Raw genomic sequence first — 15,390 nt, 5'->3', positions numbered from 1 at the left:
TTATGTCGAGGATTAGTTGAAACAAATAAGTCACAACACTATCATTTGATTGACAGGTTGATTCGTTTTGTTTTGACTTTGCATGTTTTCACGGCCAGACAGAGCAAGCATTTTCAGCAATGAAACATGTTAAAACTGTGCTTCACAATAAAATGGAAGATGAGTTCTTAACGAATTCTATGATAATTTACATTGAACGAGAGCTTGTTGAAGATATTGATTCAGATTTGATCATAGATGAATTCTATTCTACAAAACATTGAAACGTGCAACTTTGATAGTGTAATTTATTTTTATTTTTATTTTTATTTTTATGTACTTTTTATGTACTTTAAATTTAATTTTATTTTTTATATTTTGTGTTATGTATTTGGATTGAAACTTTATTGTTAACTTGATAAATTTATATATACAAGTTAATGATTGATCTTAAAAAATAATTTATGTGTATTGTAACTCAGGGCAAAACAAATTCTAGGCTCCGCCCTTGAATACAGTGTTTATGTTGTCAAAACAAAACTGAATGAGAAAAGTTTTTTTTTTTTTTTGCCTGTAATGGATGGCCATGCAAATCGTTTAAAAATTAGTATGAAAGACCAGTTAATGAGCAAAGGTTGCTTCTTTTTTTTTTTTTCGGCATAATGGGTGGCCATACAAATCGTTACAAAAATTAGTATGAAAGATCTATTAGGCTAATTCTTGATTTTTGTTGTTTCTAACCATTGATTTATTTCCTATACTAATTTCACCTCTAGGACGTTTCTTGGTGTTGGAGAAGAAAAACAAAAAAAAATGCCTATCCTTTCTAGGTTTTTTCGGTCTATTATTGTCTTTATATTTAGGGATTCAAGGTCCATTTATGGGAGATTATTTAATTTTCATGGAAAAAAGAACACATATGATTCATTATATTGTATATTAATTTGTATATGTTTCTCAGCATCACAATTAAGACTTGGGTTATATATTTATTAAGACATGTTGTTTTTATTAGATGTAAGCATTGGTTTTTTCATTGTGCTTGAGAGGAAAAAATATTTTAAATCAATATCTTTTTAGATCTAATGCGAAAATAAAAATTCAAAACTACATACAAATTGACACTTTTAAACATGGCTACCATACATGTATTAATGGTATGAATGACATTTCAGGAAATTACATGGGATTTATGCTTAGGTTAATTATTCTTCGTTTAAGAACATGAGCTTATAACAGATTTGGCATGCCTGAAGGCCATATAAAGAAGAGAGGTCATAATTCCCTGTTTTTTAGCAGTGTTTACATATGTCAATCTACGAATTATAATTGTGCTTGCCAGGATTGTCTTGTTTCTTTCACCTGAATATGTTGGCTCATCTTTTATTTTTATTTTTGTTTGTTCTTTCATCGCGCAGGTATCAAAGCTAGTTACAACTAAAAGATGTTTGCATCACCACAATGTTTAAAAAGCCCATCATAGCTAAAACAACGTTGTTAAACACAATGTTTAATAGCTGGCATGCACGATATGATATTTCCCAAGTATTCCATCACGCTCAAGAGTGTTGAATGGCTACTTCACCATTATCTACCTATGAACTTTTTCTCTTGTTCACTTATCTTATTTCTATGTAATTTAAACAACTCTACAGAGGTAGCAGATAATTTCCAAGTGCGTCCAATGTACAAAACCAAGAGCCAATTACACCCCTCTCTCAAAGCTTACAACCCGAGATCACACAGATTGACACAAGATGACATGCTCGCGCGCTGCCGTGAGCTTATAAAATAAATATATTTGATAGTGTTATAATTGTGAACCAGCGCTAATAGAAACTAAAAGTATGATGAAACCAATATTTCATGATGGAAAAAAAAAAGATGTGTTGGTGATCAAAAACTTAGAGACTGAACAAAATAACTTGTAGAAATCCACTGTGTTTTGTGAGGAAAGATACAATGATTTCCCCACATGATTTAGCTTTTCTGTAAAAATTACAAAGCTAAATTCTCTACCAACTTAATATTAAAAAAAATCGACAAAGATAATTTTGGAAGAAAAAAAACCCATGAGAAATACTACAGTGTTTTCCCCAATAAAATCAACAAAGATAATTTTACAAAAAATCATAAAAAAAACCATTTAAAGAAATACTGTAGCAATCCACAGTGTTATGTGAGGAAAACTACAACGCTTTCCCCTATGATTTAGCCTTATTTGTAATTATAATTCTTAACCAACTCAATATTAAAAAAAAAATCAACAAAGATAATTTTGAAAAAAATCATAAAAAAATCATGTGAAAAAACACTGCAGCAATTCATAGTGTTTTAAAGAAAAACATTATAAAACTAAATTCTCAATCAGCTCAATATTAAAAAAATAAAATCGACAAAAACAATTTTAGAAAAAAAAATATAACAAAAAAATAGGAAAAAAAACCATCTTGGAAACACTTTAGCAATTCACAGTGTTTTGTGATGAAAGCTACAGTGCTTCCTCACATGATTTAGCCTTATTTGTAATTACTTGTAATTGTAATTCTCAACCAGCTCAATATTAAAAAAATAAAATTGAGAAGGATAATTTTGAAAAAATCATAAGAAAAAAAATCATGTGGAGAGATACTGTAGCAATCCACAGTGTTTTGTGAGGAAAGTTATAGTGTTTTCCCCACATGATTAAGCTTTATTACAAAGTTAAATTCCAACCAACTCAATATTAAAAAATAAAATTGACAAAGATAATTTTGAAAAAAAATATTACAAAAAAAAAAAAAAAACACAAAAGAAACTAGAAAAAAACCATGTAAGAAAAAACTGTATCAATCCATAGTGTTTTGTGAGGAAAGCTACAATGTTTTCCCCACATAATTTAGCCTTATTTGTATTTACTTGTAATTGTAATTCTTAACCAGCTCAATATTTAAAAAATAAAATTGACAAAAACAATTTAAGAAAAAAAATATAAAAAAAACAAAAAAAAACAAGTGGAAAAAAACATTGTAGCAATCCACAGTAATTTGCGAGGAAAGCTACAGTGCTTTCTCCACATATTGTAACTGTAATTTTTAACCAGCTCAACATTAAAAAATAAAATCGACAAAGATAATTTTAAAAAAAATCATAAAAAAACAAAAACAAAAAAAAAACCATGTGAAGAAACATTGTAGCAATCCACAATGTTTTAAAGAAAAAAATTACAAAACTAAATTCTCAATCGGCTCAATATTAAAAAAATAAAATCTACAAATATAATTTTTTAAAAAAAATAGAAAAACCATATGAAAAAACACTGTAGCAATCCACAATATTTTAAAGAAAAAAAATTACAAAGCTAAATTTTTAACCAACTCAATATTAAAAAAATAAAATTGACAAAAAAAATTTTGAGAAAAAAAATGAAAAAAAAAAAAGGAAAGTATTGTAGGAAAAACCAAAGAAAAAAAAGTACTCTCACAATCCATAATAACATGTGAGGAAAGCTATAGTACTTTCCCCACATATTTTAGCTTTATGTTTAATAAAATAGAAAAATAATACGGAAAACACTGTACCAATCCACAGTATTTTAAAGGAAAAAAATTACAATGTTAGATTTTTAACCAGCTCAATATTAAAAAAGTAAAATTGACAAAGATAATTTTGGAGAGAACAAAAAGAAAAAAGGAAAAAGTACTGTAGTAATTCACAATAACATATGAGGAGAGTTACAATACTTTTCCCAAATATATATGGGATAAACGATAACAAAGTCAAGTTCAATTAAAAAGAAAAAAAATCACACCAAACTTGTAAACCGAAACAACTTGGGTTACCATAACAAATAAATAAACCATTTTAACCATGTAAAAAAGCAAAATGAAAAGAAATAAATTATAAAATTTAATTTTTAATTACATCAATATTAAAAAAATAGACAAAAAAAAATTTAAAAAAAAAAACAATAAAAAAAAAAGAAAATGAAAAAGTAAAAAAAACAGTATTGTAATTCACAGTACGGGTGTGGTTGAAGAATAATTTCCACCTAGTCTTTAGCTTTTCTTTTAATGAAGGTTCTCCAATTTATTGGAGAAGATCCCAATATATTGCAGTCCTGCAATCCTGACCGCATGACGCAGCCAAATTTCATTCTTCAAGCAACGGGCATCCCTTTGCTATTGCCGCAATAGACTTCATCTCCATCAGTCCTGCACAGCCAAATGTTAAGAATTTTAAGCCAAGTGGCAAAACCTGCACCTATTGCTGCACTGCGTCTCCACTTACACACCATTTCATACAAGAAACATTCAAATACTCAACTCCACCTCCACCTCCACTTACAATCCCGATAATGCCTTCTGGTTCAAGCTTAAAAGAATCAGCATCTATATGAGTTGAAGTTGGCAAAAACCCTCCAAGCCCAGAACCATTTACTCCGCTGCAATGAGATACGTTAACTGCCTCCAGCTGACAGCAAGATTGAATACGGGTTCTCCCAGAGTCAGAAACAAGTGAGCAGTAAGAGAGATTGACGTGCTTCAAGGCTGAACAACCATTAGCTAAAGTTGTAACCAAGCATCGGTAATTTAGGATTGATGTAGACTAATAACCTCTAGGGAGGAGCAACTAGCGGCAACCAGTGAAAGTCCATTGTCAGTGATTCCAAAACGGCAGTCCAGGTTAAGAAAAAGAAACTTCAAAGCATAGGATTGCAAATAGCTTAGGCATGAATCAGGCATCTCAGAGCAACCAGATGGGGGCAAATACTGTAAATGCTAAAGCGGGTTTGCAGCCAGTGAAGTTGGAAGGAGCTAGTAACAAGCCTACTCTGAGATAAAGAAGAAAACATTGGGGAAGAAGGCCAACGAACAATGAAATTGTAAGGACCTACGGTGTGTATTTTGAATATTAAACCAGTAATGACAAGTCAAACCAAATGATTCACGATCAGAACAAAATATTAAATCAGTAATGACAAGTCAAACCAAATGATTCACGATCAGAACTACAGCCAAGCAACTGAAAAACAATAGACAGGCAATCATCGGGCAGGTGCATGATGGGGGTAAGAAGACAGCTAAAAGGTTCTTCCATGATGACTTTGTTAGCACTCTTCTGAAGGCTGTAGAGCTCGGATCTTTATGGTAAATTTTTTATAAGCTGAGCTTGATGAGTTGGGAGAGTCAAAACCACATAGAGCGGGCGAATCTCCATATCCATAGCCTACGTGAACCCCACATTTACGACAAAGAAGTTTACTTTTTGAATGATAACGACCCCAAGACACAGGAAGACAGTTTACCTCATCAACCTGTGTGAATCGACTAAGATCAACAGAAAGGAAGGAGATATAACCTTTCTTTATAGATTTCTGATATCCAGAACCTATGTTGGAGGTGATTCGATTGGAAGATGTTAAATTCAAGGGGTATCCACAAGAGCCACAGCTGCAAAGGAGAAAAACCATCAATAAATGCACCGTCAGAAAAACATAAAATCACAATATTCACTACATAAACAAACACCAAACTGATGAAGAGGAGGAGAAGGCTAGGATAGATAAGAAAGCTGATTTGCAAAGCTGTTTATATCTCAAGCAATTAGGCTCAGATTTTTAACATTCTACACCATTTTGGCTTTTTGGATAGAACAGGATTTGTACAAAAAGAGAAGATATAACACCTAAGAGAGCAAGTTTGCAGGGCTAGAAGCTTCGAATGGATAAAAGATTGCAGAGATACAAAAGAACATCGGCGGACAAAAAGTTATGAGTCCTGGCAGCCTGGAATATCAGCAAGTACAAATGGCTAAGAGAGATGATGGTGGGGATCAGTGGAAGCACCATTGAAAGGAATTTCACGACTGGAAAAATAACGAGAAACAAGTTATGACCCCAAGCAGATTGAAGAGTGAAGGAATTCAACAGAGAAAGAATACATGTTGACTCTCAAATGCATTTTAGTTGGCATATTTTTGTCACAATTTTCTTGACATGTCTGATAACCCAAGTGCTGAGTTTATCCATCAAAATTTTAAGAATGACATGTAGAGTGTCAGAAAAGAGGTCTGCTGGGGATTTCAGCATTGAGGGGCAAGGCCTAGAATGGTGGTAGAAAAGCTATTGGATAAAGAAAAAGCCATGCCAGATCCAACCCTTAAAAATGAGTCTGCTAGATATCATTAACATTGAATCAAAGAAATTAATAAGTATTCCAAAATTTGTCAAGTGAAAGGGAAAAAAAGGACAGCTAAGCATGACTAAATTGAATAGCTGCTGCCTTCTTGACCAGTAACTAAACTAATATTGATGCCCTTGAAGAATGATTAGGAGGGTTTGTGCTTTTAGGATATGAAATAACAAAAGAGATGCAAGGGATTAAAACAGCAATTTAACTGAGCGAGTCCCTCAAACAACATGAAAATTGAGCAAGATAATTCACCACTGCACAACTTCTTTAAACAACATTTCTTGACTAACATTCCTCAAACTATACAAAAGAACACGCAATTTATTGGGGATTAGCCCAAACAAAGATCCCAACACAAAACCCCAACTTGGTCCACACGCCATATGACTAAGAAAGAACCACCGTATTGTTGTATTGTTACCATTAACAAAATTTACCTTTGCAGCTCAAACAGAAGCTTAATTCTTGCAGATTGCCTTGTTTTACGCCTAGAAAACCGACAGACAATTCTCGGATCAACGTTGTTATTTCGCTAATCATCTAATGCAAACCCAAACAACCCAAGACCTTAATTTTTCAAAAGAGTTGTATTAACAAAAATGCCAAGCAAGTCAATAAATAAATCCAATCATTTGCCTTCACTTCCTTCACCGACCAATAATCGAAAAACAGAATCAATGAAACATACAGATAGAACATATGTTTTACTCCCCTTTAGCAGGATCTGGTTGATTGAAAGGACCACCCCCAGTAAATTCTTTTGTCATTTCAACATTTTTTATGAACAAAATGTTGGTGATTATTCTTTGTAGTATTCAGCGGTCAAATCAAATCAATTCTTTTGATTAATGACAAGCACATAAAACACACTGAAATTTCATTTAAAAAAAAAAAAAAGTCAACAAAAACATGAACCAGGATTGATAACAGAGGCAAAGAGCGGAGAGGAGAAAATGGAAGGAAGTGGAGGATTTAGTTACCTGTACGAGATGTCAGATTGAGACATATCCTCGGTTTGATGATCAGAATTTTATCATTCCTGGAATCCCATTTTGATTATCTGACAACTTGAGGAGGAGGAGCAGCAGCGTTGGCAGTTGTGGTAATGGATTTTTTATCGTTGTTGTTCAGTTAGTTAAGATTCATGGGATGGATGGAGAGGTTTTGATCCAAGGAATCTGAAGCTCCTCTCCTCTCCTCTCCTCTGTGTCTTTTGTTGCAAACACTCTTGACTTTTGGCGTTGGTGACTGGTTAGCTGCTCAGAAGATTCAACTCTGGAACAATAAAAAAAAAAAAAAAGAGGGACATTTTGTATTTCCAAGGAGGTAAAGGTTATCATTCCAAAATGGTTGAAATAACAAAGGCTTGATAACAGGGTGGGTTAGTAAATAAATTTTAAAAATATTAAATTGATTTTATTTTAATAAAAAAAAATCTTAAAAATATTCAATGATTTTTTTATTAGAATTTTACCCCGAGTTTATCGTATTACAGATGAACCCTAGTTTTTAACTAAATTAGATCAGTTCAAATTTTTTTTCTTAAATCTAAATTGATTTAGATCTCAAATTAATAATATCCAAAAATAATTGAGTTTTGAATTATTTATCGAGCTAATCTGGATTTTATAACTAAATTTATTATTTTTTAATATATAAGTTTAATAATAATATATAAAAATATTCATATTTTGTTTTGTTTTTTTTTTATCAATTAAGTAATACATATATATATATATATATATATATTTTATATATCACTACCAGATATAATTTTATTATTATTTCATGTTTTATCTTGTCTCACTTGTACTTATTGTCTTCGACTCCGTTTGGGAACGCGGTTAAAATGGCGTTCCCTCAAATTTCAAGATTTTTTTTGTTTGCTACAAAAAAATTTATATGTGTTTTCAAATCATTTTGATGTACTGATTTTAAAAATAATTTTTTAAAAAAAAAATATTATTTCAATATATTTCTAAATAAAAAATACTTTAAATCACAAACTCTACCATAATTTCAAGTAAGTTTGTCATTTCCATGGCTTTGTTGATTTAGCTCATTCTCTCTTCATTCTCTTTGTTTTTTTTTTTTTAAGGTTAAAAAGAGTAAAAGCCTTTCCCTCCTTCAGCTTCAATACTTTAACTTTGTTTAGTACAGAATAGTGATTAACTTGGTTAATTCTCATGTTTACCAATCATATAAAAAAAAATTAACATAAAAAGGTTTTAATATGAGTTTTAAAAAAATTATTAACATAATAATATATTAAATTAACATGGGTTAATTTATTAAATTTGTAATTCAGATATACTAGAAAAGCAATGAAATCCTGAAGCATTAAATCTATATGATTTTTTATTCTACTTCATCATGTTCAAAGCTATAAGTAGAGGGTGATCATTTTCAGTTCGATTTGGTTTTTATAAAAAAAAAGTAACCAAATCAAAATTTAAAAAAAAAACCGAGACCGGTTCAAACCGACCAGTTTCGGTTCAGTTTTTTTAAAACAAAACCGGTTCAAACCAGTTTGGCTCGGTTTTTTTGGTTCAGATTCGGTTTTTTCGGTTTCAGACTTATAGAACCGATCGGTTTTTTCAAAATTCTAATTGGTTTAATCAGTTTTTTTTCATAGTTCGGTTTTTTTTGTTATTTTTTTCTGGTTTTCTCGGTTTAATCAGTTTTTTTACTCACCCCTAGCTACAAGTCTCTTTGGAAAAGTACAATAATCAATGACAAATGGATATTTCGATACATCCAATTCAATATAGGTCTCTAGCTCTTCTAGATCTCTATCAACTCACTCATCAACATACTCAACAATGTTATTTTAGTTGTACAGAAAACAACTCCACACTTTTTTATTCACTTGATGAAAACACACAATAGCTAGCTCCATTATGTGCACCACTAGATGCACAAAGACAACTCTAATTCCTTGAAGGAACAAAACATATCAATGTGCTAACAAGTAGGTATAAGAACATTTATACTCCAAGTCACCTAAAAATTTATTATTGTTATAAGGAAAGCTCCTTAATAAATGGTTAGCGCCATCAATCTAATTTTGAATCTCGCTCATATGCTTTTAATAAAAAAAATACTTAGACCTAAGGTGAGATTTGTAACTACACAAGCTTTTAAAATTGAATATCGCCACCTCCACCAAGTAGGAAATTCTACACATTATCATTAATATTTGCACAAAAATCTCTTTAAAGATTAGGTCTCCATGAAGGCTAACTTGAAAAACTATGATAGTCTTATAGACCTAAAAGTGTACATATAAAACTTGATAAATATTTTAGAGCTTGTAACGCAAAACAGTGATGTTATGTATGAAATTCTCCCGACAATATTTTGTGGATATGCTCGGATATGGTATCATAAACTTAAGGTTGGCTTTATCATTGGCCTTCATGATTTATGTGTGAAACTCATTTCTCGTTTTAGTATAAGCATACCAGTAAAAAAAAGTGTCACTAAGCTTTTTCCGTCACATAACAAAAAGATGAAAGTACCGAAGTAAATCTTTGGAGGTTTAACGAGAAAATACTTGGCATGAAAAAATTGCTTGAACTCATTGTCATTGAAGCCCTAACTAGTGGGGTCTACAATTATTTTTTATAAGAATGATTGTATAGTCTCCCTGATCGGACTCTTCTTAATATAAAACAGGTGATTAAAAAACATACTTGAATAGAAAAAGTGAACGTGACTAGATAAGAACACCTTTGTTTCCATCTATAGAGAGAAAAATCTCTCAATTGTTGTCGATCTTTTAATAGGCCTAGGGCATCCAAAAGAAACACTAAGGGATCCATCCACAATCACCTAACTTTTCATGAGCTCCTAGCCACATCTCTGACCACAATTAGTGCTAAAGCATTGACAGTTATCAAATATCATTTTTTTCTTACTAATGATTATTTTTTGCCCACACTTCTCTACCAATGCATAACGAACACTATAAACCAATGAAAAGCACCAACCTCTCCACCGATGATATTCATTGTTCTCCACTCACCCACCACAAGGCACTTATAAATTCTACACACCAAGGTACCTGCAACACCACTTTTTTCTCACCATGAGTTACCTATGATGCCACACTTCATGAGGTGAGACAACATGACTAAAATCTATAAAATATGTTGGTCACCATGTAAGAAACTCCAGGTGAACTCAAACCTATAACAAATTCAAGCCACACAACAAGTTCATTAATAAATAGAACACACAATTTCCTCTACACTCGTATACTATTTTCTATTTTCTAGTGTATTATTTCTCCTTGTATATTACTGACTTAAACACTAAAATGTTATTTTCATTGACAAGGGATTGGTTTTGTAGGATGCATCAAACCTAAAGACATTCAAGCCCAATCACCACAGTGAAATTTAGTAGATAAAGCTAATCGAATATTATTTTTTTGTTTTTTTAATTTTTTTGTATCTTAATTTATATAATACAATCAAATTTGATTATTAATAAATGTGAAAATATTTTTATTATTGTTGTGTTTATTCTTCCATTTCATTCAATTTAACAATGTTAATTTTTTTTTCTCTAAATAAAGATAAATCAATAAAAAATAGACAACATGATTTTCATTTTTCTATTTTTCTTTAAATAGAAAACAATATAGTGTAAACACATTTTGTAGTTTTCTGAATTGAAATATGCATAGAAATTTCAAGAAATGAACAAGTATTTTAATTTCTCAATGAAAAATAAAAAGTGAGAATGGAGTAAAAAATTAAGATTAAAAAATGAAAAACATTTTTATCTACTGAAAGTACTAATTTATTTTGATTTTTGTTGTTTTATTAAAAGCAAACCAGTATTCATTACAACTTTCAATCTAGATACATCCGTCAATAATATTAATTCTATGAAGCATTGATGATTTAATAACAAAATTAATCACTAAAACATAAATTATAGGAGAAATCATCAAAATCCTTTTATCTTTATTTTTGAATTAACGTAGCAGTGATAATAATAATGATAATAATAACAATAATAAGTTTCAACTAAAATTAATTAATAATGATGGTGAAAGGTTTTTTATTTAGGAATGTGGTTGCGGTTACTTTTTAAAGTGTTTTTCGTGTTGTAATAAATTAAAATAATATTTTTTTATTTTTTAAAAATAATTTTGAGATTAACGTGTCAAAATAATTTAAAATATATATAAAAAATTTTAATTTTTAATAAAAAAATTAATTTTTTTAAAAATACTGGACGCGTTTTAAAAAATTAATTTTTAATTTTTGAGATTAATTTTTTTTAGTTATTGTTCGGAACCCGGTTGAAAATAAAGTGATAACCAAGGGATTGATTTGTTGTTTTCAATAAACTGGAAACCCTAAGACGTACCCGATTTATCAAAAACAAATCGTGGCCGTTGATTTGCCTCGTTTAGACACTAGGGTTTTACTAGTATTTTAGCAGCAGCACCTCTCCTTCTCCCTCGTTTTTTTTTTCCCCTCCGAAGCAGACTTTGCTGCTACACTGAGCATCACCAATGGTAAGTCAATGCCTTGATTTAGCAACCTATCTTAACGTTCTTCTTGCTTTCCTTGCTGTTATCTAAAGATCTCATTCTCGGTTTTGCTTTTTCTTTATTCTTTCATCTTAGATCGTTTGCTATTTATTCTTGCTTAGCATGGCTTGTTGCTCTGGTTTCATGTACTAGAAAAACTGAACTGATGGAGTGAAATAATTGGCCTAGTCCCAGTTGAGTGATTATTGTTATTGTATAACGAGTTGAAGTTTGGCAAACAAGCTGTTCAAGTCGTATTTTAGGGGATGGTGTATGGATTATTGACAACGAGATAGTAAAGTTTTTCTATATTTGATTCATGTTGAGCTCATTTTTGTTCCTTTTGAGATTCTTCTCCCTACTCGACTGTTGTGATGATACCATGAAACTTTTCTTAACGATGGTGTACCAATATAAACGTATATGTAATAGAATGTTTTTGAGTGCTTGTTAAGTGATCAAGTCTTGGCTGTGATAACGTTGATTGCTTATAACAGGCATTTGCCAAAGCCCAAAAGTCGAGAGCTTACTACAAGCGTTTTCAAGTGAAATTCAAGAGAAGACGAGGTGGTTTTTTCACTTATTTCAGATGGATTTCCATCTTTTTGCCTGCTGCTTTCTTGACATAACATCTGTTTGAATTGTGCAGAGGGCAAGACGGACTACAGGGCGAGGATACGTCTTATCAACCAGGACAAAAACAAATACAACACTCCAAAATACCGTTTTGTTATGCGATTTGTATCCAGTTTCTAATTTTACATTATCAATTTGTTTTCGGTTTTTCTTTTTTTGCTATTGCTGTTGGATATCTTGTTCTAATAGGTTATTTATTTATTCCCCTTTCTAATGTTTTCACCTTAACACCCATATTAGACTAACAAAGATATAACTGCACAAATCATACATGCTAGCATGGCCGGTGATATTGTTGTTGCAGCTGCCTATTCCCATGAGCTACCCCGCTACGGCCTTGAAGTGGGTCTCACAAATTATGCAGCAGGTATAACAATCTGTCTCAGAATACTTGAGGCCTTTGTTTCTCACAATCAGGTGCTCTAATTGCTTCTGCTACATTCCAGCTTACTGTACCGGGCTTCTCTTAGCCCGTCGAGTTCTGAAAAAGCTTGAGATGGATGAGGAGTATGAAGGAAATGTTGAGGTATATGGCTGATTCACAGTGGTTTATCAATATGAAAATCGTTCTACTCTACTTGGGTGGATTGTAAGATATGTATTCTTCCTGTGCACAGGCAACGGGAGAAGATTATTCTGTTGAACCAGCAGATAGCAGAAGGCCTTTCCGTGCTCTCCTTGATGTTGGTCTCGTGAGGACAACAACTGGGAATCGTGTTTTTGGTGCTCTTAAGGTATGCGGTATTCTTGTCATGTAGTTCAGCTTAAAGCAAAGTCAGAGGAAAACAAATTCATTCAAATATCTGTTTTGGGCACTCCCCACTCTTCCTTATATTTTGCTAACTTTTTTTTCCTCGCAGATCAGTAATGCTCTTCTATCAGTTGTAATTGTGAAAAAATGGGTCAACTCTTTAATGAAATCTGTAGCCGTGAAAACAAAATTTAGTAGACAATTTCATCTGGGTCCTTATATTCTTGGTCATGTCTGTCCAAATAATTCATGAACTTGTTTACAAACGTGGAGATCTTGTTACTTCTGTTGCCTTGAGGATACAAACCAATTAATAACAGGACGTTGGCATTCTTTTCAAATTTAGGGAGCTTTGGATGGTGGACTTGATATTCCTCATAGCGACAAGAGGTTTGCTGGATTCAACAAGGATGGAAAACAGCTTGATGCTGAGGTTCACCGCAAGTACATTTATGGCGGTCATGTTGCTGCGTATATGAGGGTAAGGTTCCTATTTGTCTGCTAACTAGGGAGATTGTATGATTTTGCTGCAACTTAATTACAGGCAGGGCACATCTCTGTAAAGACTATTTGTTCTCCTTTTAAATTTATTGGTAACTTGTTCAGAATCTGATGGAAGATGAGCCAGAGAAATATCAGTCTCATTTCAGTGAGTACATTAAGAGAGGCATTGAACCTGATAACATGGAGGAGCTGTACAAGAAGGTTCATGCTGCTATACGTGCAGACCCTACTGCAAAGAAGAGTGAGAAGCAACTTCCAAAGGAGCACAGGAGGTGTGATTCCCCCCTCAACCCCCCTTCTATAGCACAAACTCTTGGCAAAAATGTATTGCTTGTATTAATCATGATACCCAATTTGAAATACCCATGAGTTTTTTTTTTGTTTGCTTACTAGGAGACTTGTAGGGATGGGGACAGTGACATGCTAATTGAGCTGCGGCTCATTGGCAATGTTCCTTTTAGTTGACTGTATTTTAGTGACAGCTTTTCATGAAGACCATTGTGGATATCTCTATTGACGAATTTTGTTCAACATGATTTGTTGTTTACAGTCTTGATTTTTTCTGCAGATACAACCTGAAGAAGCTGACCTACGAGGAAAGAAAGGCCAAGTTGGTTGAAAGGTTGAAGGCTCTCAATTCTGCTGCTGACGATGATGAAGATGATGAGTAAATTCAGAAGGAATTTAATGCTTATCCAAAACTAAGACTTTGGTGGGTTTTTTAGTAAGATGAGGAATAGTTATTTTCCAATTTTAACTCGGATTGATTAGGGCTGATGCCAGCAACTTTTGTCGTGATCAACAAAATGGATGGCACTTTTTTGAGAAAACCATTGGGTGCAATTTAGTGTGGGTTAGCTGCTTATTTTGATAGTTAAATTTTCTCTGTGACTAGAAGATTTACATGCAAATGGGTATGCCTTGGCTTTTAAACTCGATGTGAATTCGGTGTTCTTGTGTCCCGCAACCATATGGCTGTTGGTTTCATTTTTTATCTACAGTTACAATACGGATCAGGAATGTGCTATGGGGACCGGGGATCACGCTATCAGTGGACTTTGTTGAAACTATGAGTCCAAGACGAATGTATTTGGAAAAAAGGGTAGAGAGCTTAATGTCTGCAATAGTGTATTTGGTTCTTTGCTTATTTTCTGGAGAAAAGATGTTTTTTAAAATGAATTTTTATTTTTTAAAAATTTATTTTTGATATTAGTATATAAAAAATATAAAATAAATTCAGTTTCCTCACCTATAAATAACAAAATCCACAACTATAAATAGCAATATTTAGCAAATATATTGTGGTGTTTCTGAGGTACAAATCTGAAATAGACATGAGGCTGGCCGCGTGGAGCTGAGGAAGTGCATATTCAGAACAAGGGTGAACCCATGGCCGAGTGGAACCGAGAAAGTGCATATTGCCTGTCACTGTTCCGGATCGCACAGAGGCGAATTTCTTTCATAATTGTTGATTGCTGTAACCATGGTCTTGTGTTTTTGTTCGTTTGAAATTATAGTATTGTTTGTTTGAAGTTATGGTAGTAATTATAATTTAAAATATTTTTTATTTAAAAATATATATAAATAATTTTTTTTATTTTATAAAAATTATTTTTAACAGTATCTGCCTTATTACGCCTTCATTAAAACTTTTTCTGATAGATAGTCTTCATCTTGTAATTCAGTACAAAATAAAAAGCTTTTGTTATTCGGCTTTTTCATTATATATATATATATATATATTTTGACGTTTTAAAAATGAAATTTGCTTAAAAAATATTTAATAAGGTTATATG

The 15,390-nt window shown here is 32.1% G+C and overlaps 2 protein-coding genes and 1 long non-coding RNA gene across 12 annotated transcripts in view; 1 reads left to right on the top strand and 2 right to left on the bottom strand.

The window, feature by feature from the left end:
* The window catches only part of LOC112324047 (uncharacterized), an 81,810-nt gene that overhangs the window by 39,927 nt on the left and 26,493 nt on the right, over positions 1–15,390 (bottom strand). The gene's annotated exons all lie outside the window — the stretch shown is intronic.
* LOC112323293 (uncharacterized protein At4g08330, chloroplastic) lies at positions 3,775–7,490 on the bottom strand. Of its 10 annotated transcripts, none has more exons than XR_002977637.2 (4): positions 7,133–7,465; positions 6,590–6,640; positions 5,320–5,411; positions 3,775–4,792 (listed from the first exon to the last, which is right to left on the bottom strand). XR_002977637.2 is itself a non-coding variant. In XM_024584633.2 (4 exons), the coding sequence occupies exons 1-4, from the start codon at positions 7,156–7,158 to the stop codon at positions 4,111–4,113; spliced, it is 231 nt and encodes a 76-aa protein (XP_024440401.1). In that variant the 5' UTR covers positions 7,159–7,465; the 3' UTR covers positions 3,775–4,110. The 10 variants fall into 10 exon arrangements, 3 of the variants coding, with proteins under 3 accessions (XP_024440401.1, XP_024440400.1, XP_024440398.1); XR_008057247.1 differs by lacking the exon at positions 6,590–6,640 and having other exon boundaries at positions 3,775–4,172; positions 4,306–5,187; positions 7,133–7,459; XM_024584633.2 differs by having other exon boundaries at positions 3,775–4,172.
* LOC7469360 (60S ribosomal protein L5) lies at positions 11,530–14,538 on the top strand. The gene is made up of 9 exons (XM_002321190.4): positions 11,530–11,688; positions 12,201–12,270; positions 12,353–12,444; positions 12,580–12,706; positions 12,786–12,865; positions 12,957–13,073; positions 13,437–13,571; positions 13,697–13,866; positions 14,163–14,538. The coding sequence occupies exons 1-9, from the start codon at positions 11,686–11,688 to the stop codon at positions 14,263–14,265; spliced, it is 897 nt and encodes a 298-aa protein (XP_002321226.3). The 5' UTR covers positions 11,530–11,685; the 3' UTR covers positions 14,266–14,538.

This window comes from Populus trichocarpa, chromosome 14 (genome assembly GCF_000002775.5).
Source record: "Populus trichocarpa isolate Nisqually-1 chromosome 14, P.trichocarpa_v4.1, whole genome shotgun sequence".
In the NCBI taxonomy this organism is placed as follows: Eukaryota; Viridiplantae; Streptophyta; class Magnoliopsida; order Malpighiales; family Salicaceae; genus Populus; species Populus trichocarpa.
The sequence above is the reverse complement of the archived record's forward strand: the minus strand, read 5'-3'. Positions and strand labels throughout refer to the sequence as shown.

Bases quoted from the DNA above. Each gene is read 5' to 3' on its own strand.
- LOC112323293 (XM_024584630.2), bottom strand. From the start codon at position 7,158: ATGTCTCAATCTGACATCTCGTACAG. The intron at 6,641-7,132 runs GTAACTAAATCC...TCGGTTTTCTAG, and splicing joins CAATCTGACATCTCGTACAG to GCGTAAAACAAGGCAATCTG. The intron at 5,412-6,589 runs GTAAATTTTGTT...TCTCCTTTGCAG, and splicing joins CTTCTGTTTGAGCTGCAAAG to CTGTGGCTCTTGTGGATACC.
- LOC7469360 (XM_002321190.4), top strand. The intron at 12,866-12,956 runs GTATATGGCTGA...TCCTGTGCACAG, and splicing joins AGTATGAAGGAAATGTTGAG to GCAACGGGAGAAGATTATTC. The intron at 13,867-14,162 runs GTGTGATTCCCC...TTTTTTCTGCAG, and splicing joins CTTCCAAAGGAGCACAGGAG to ATACAACCTGAAGAAGCTGA.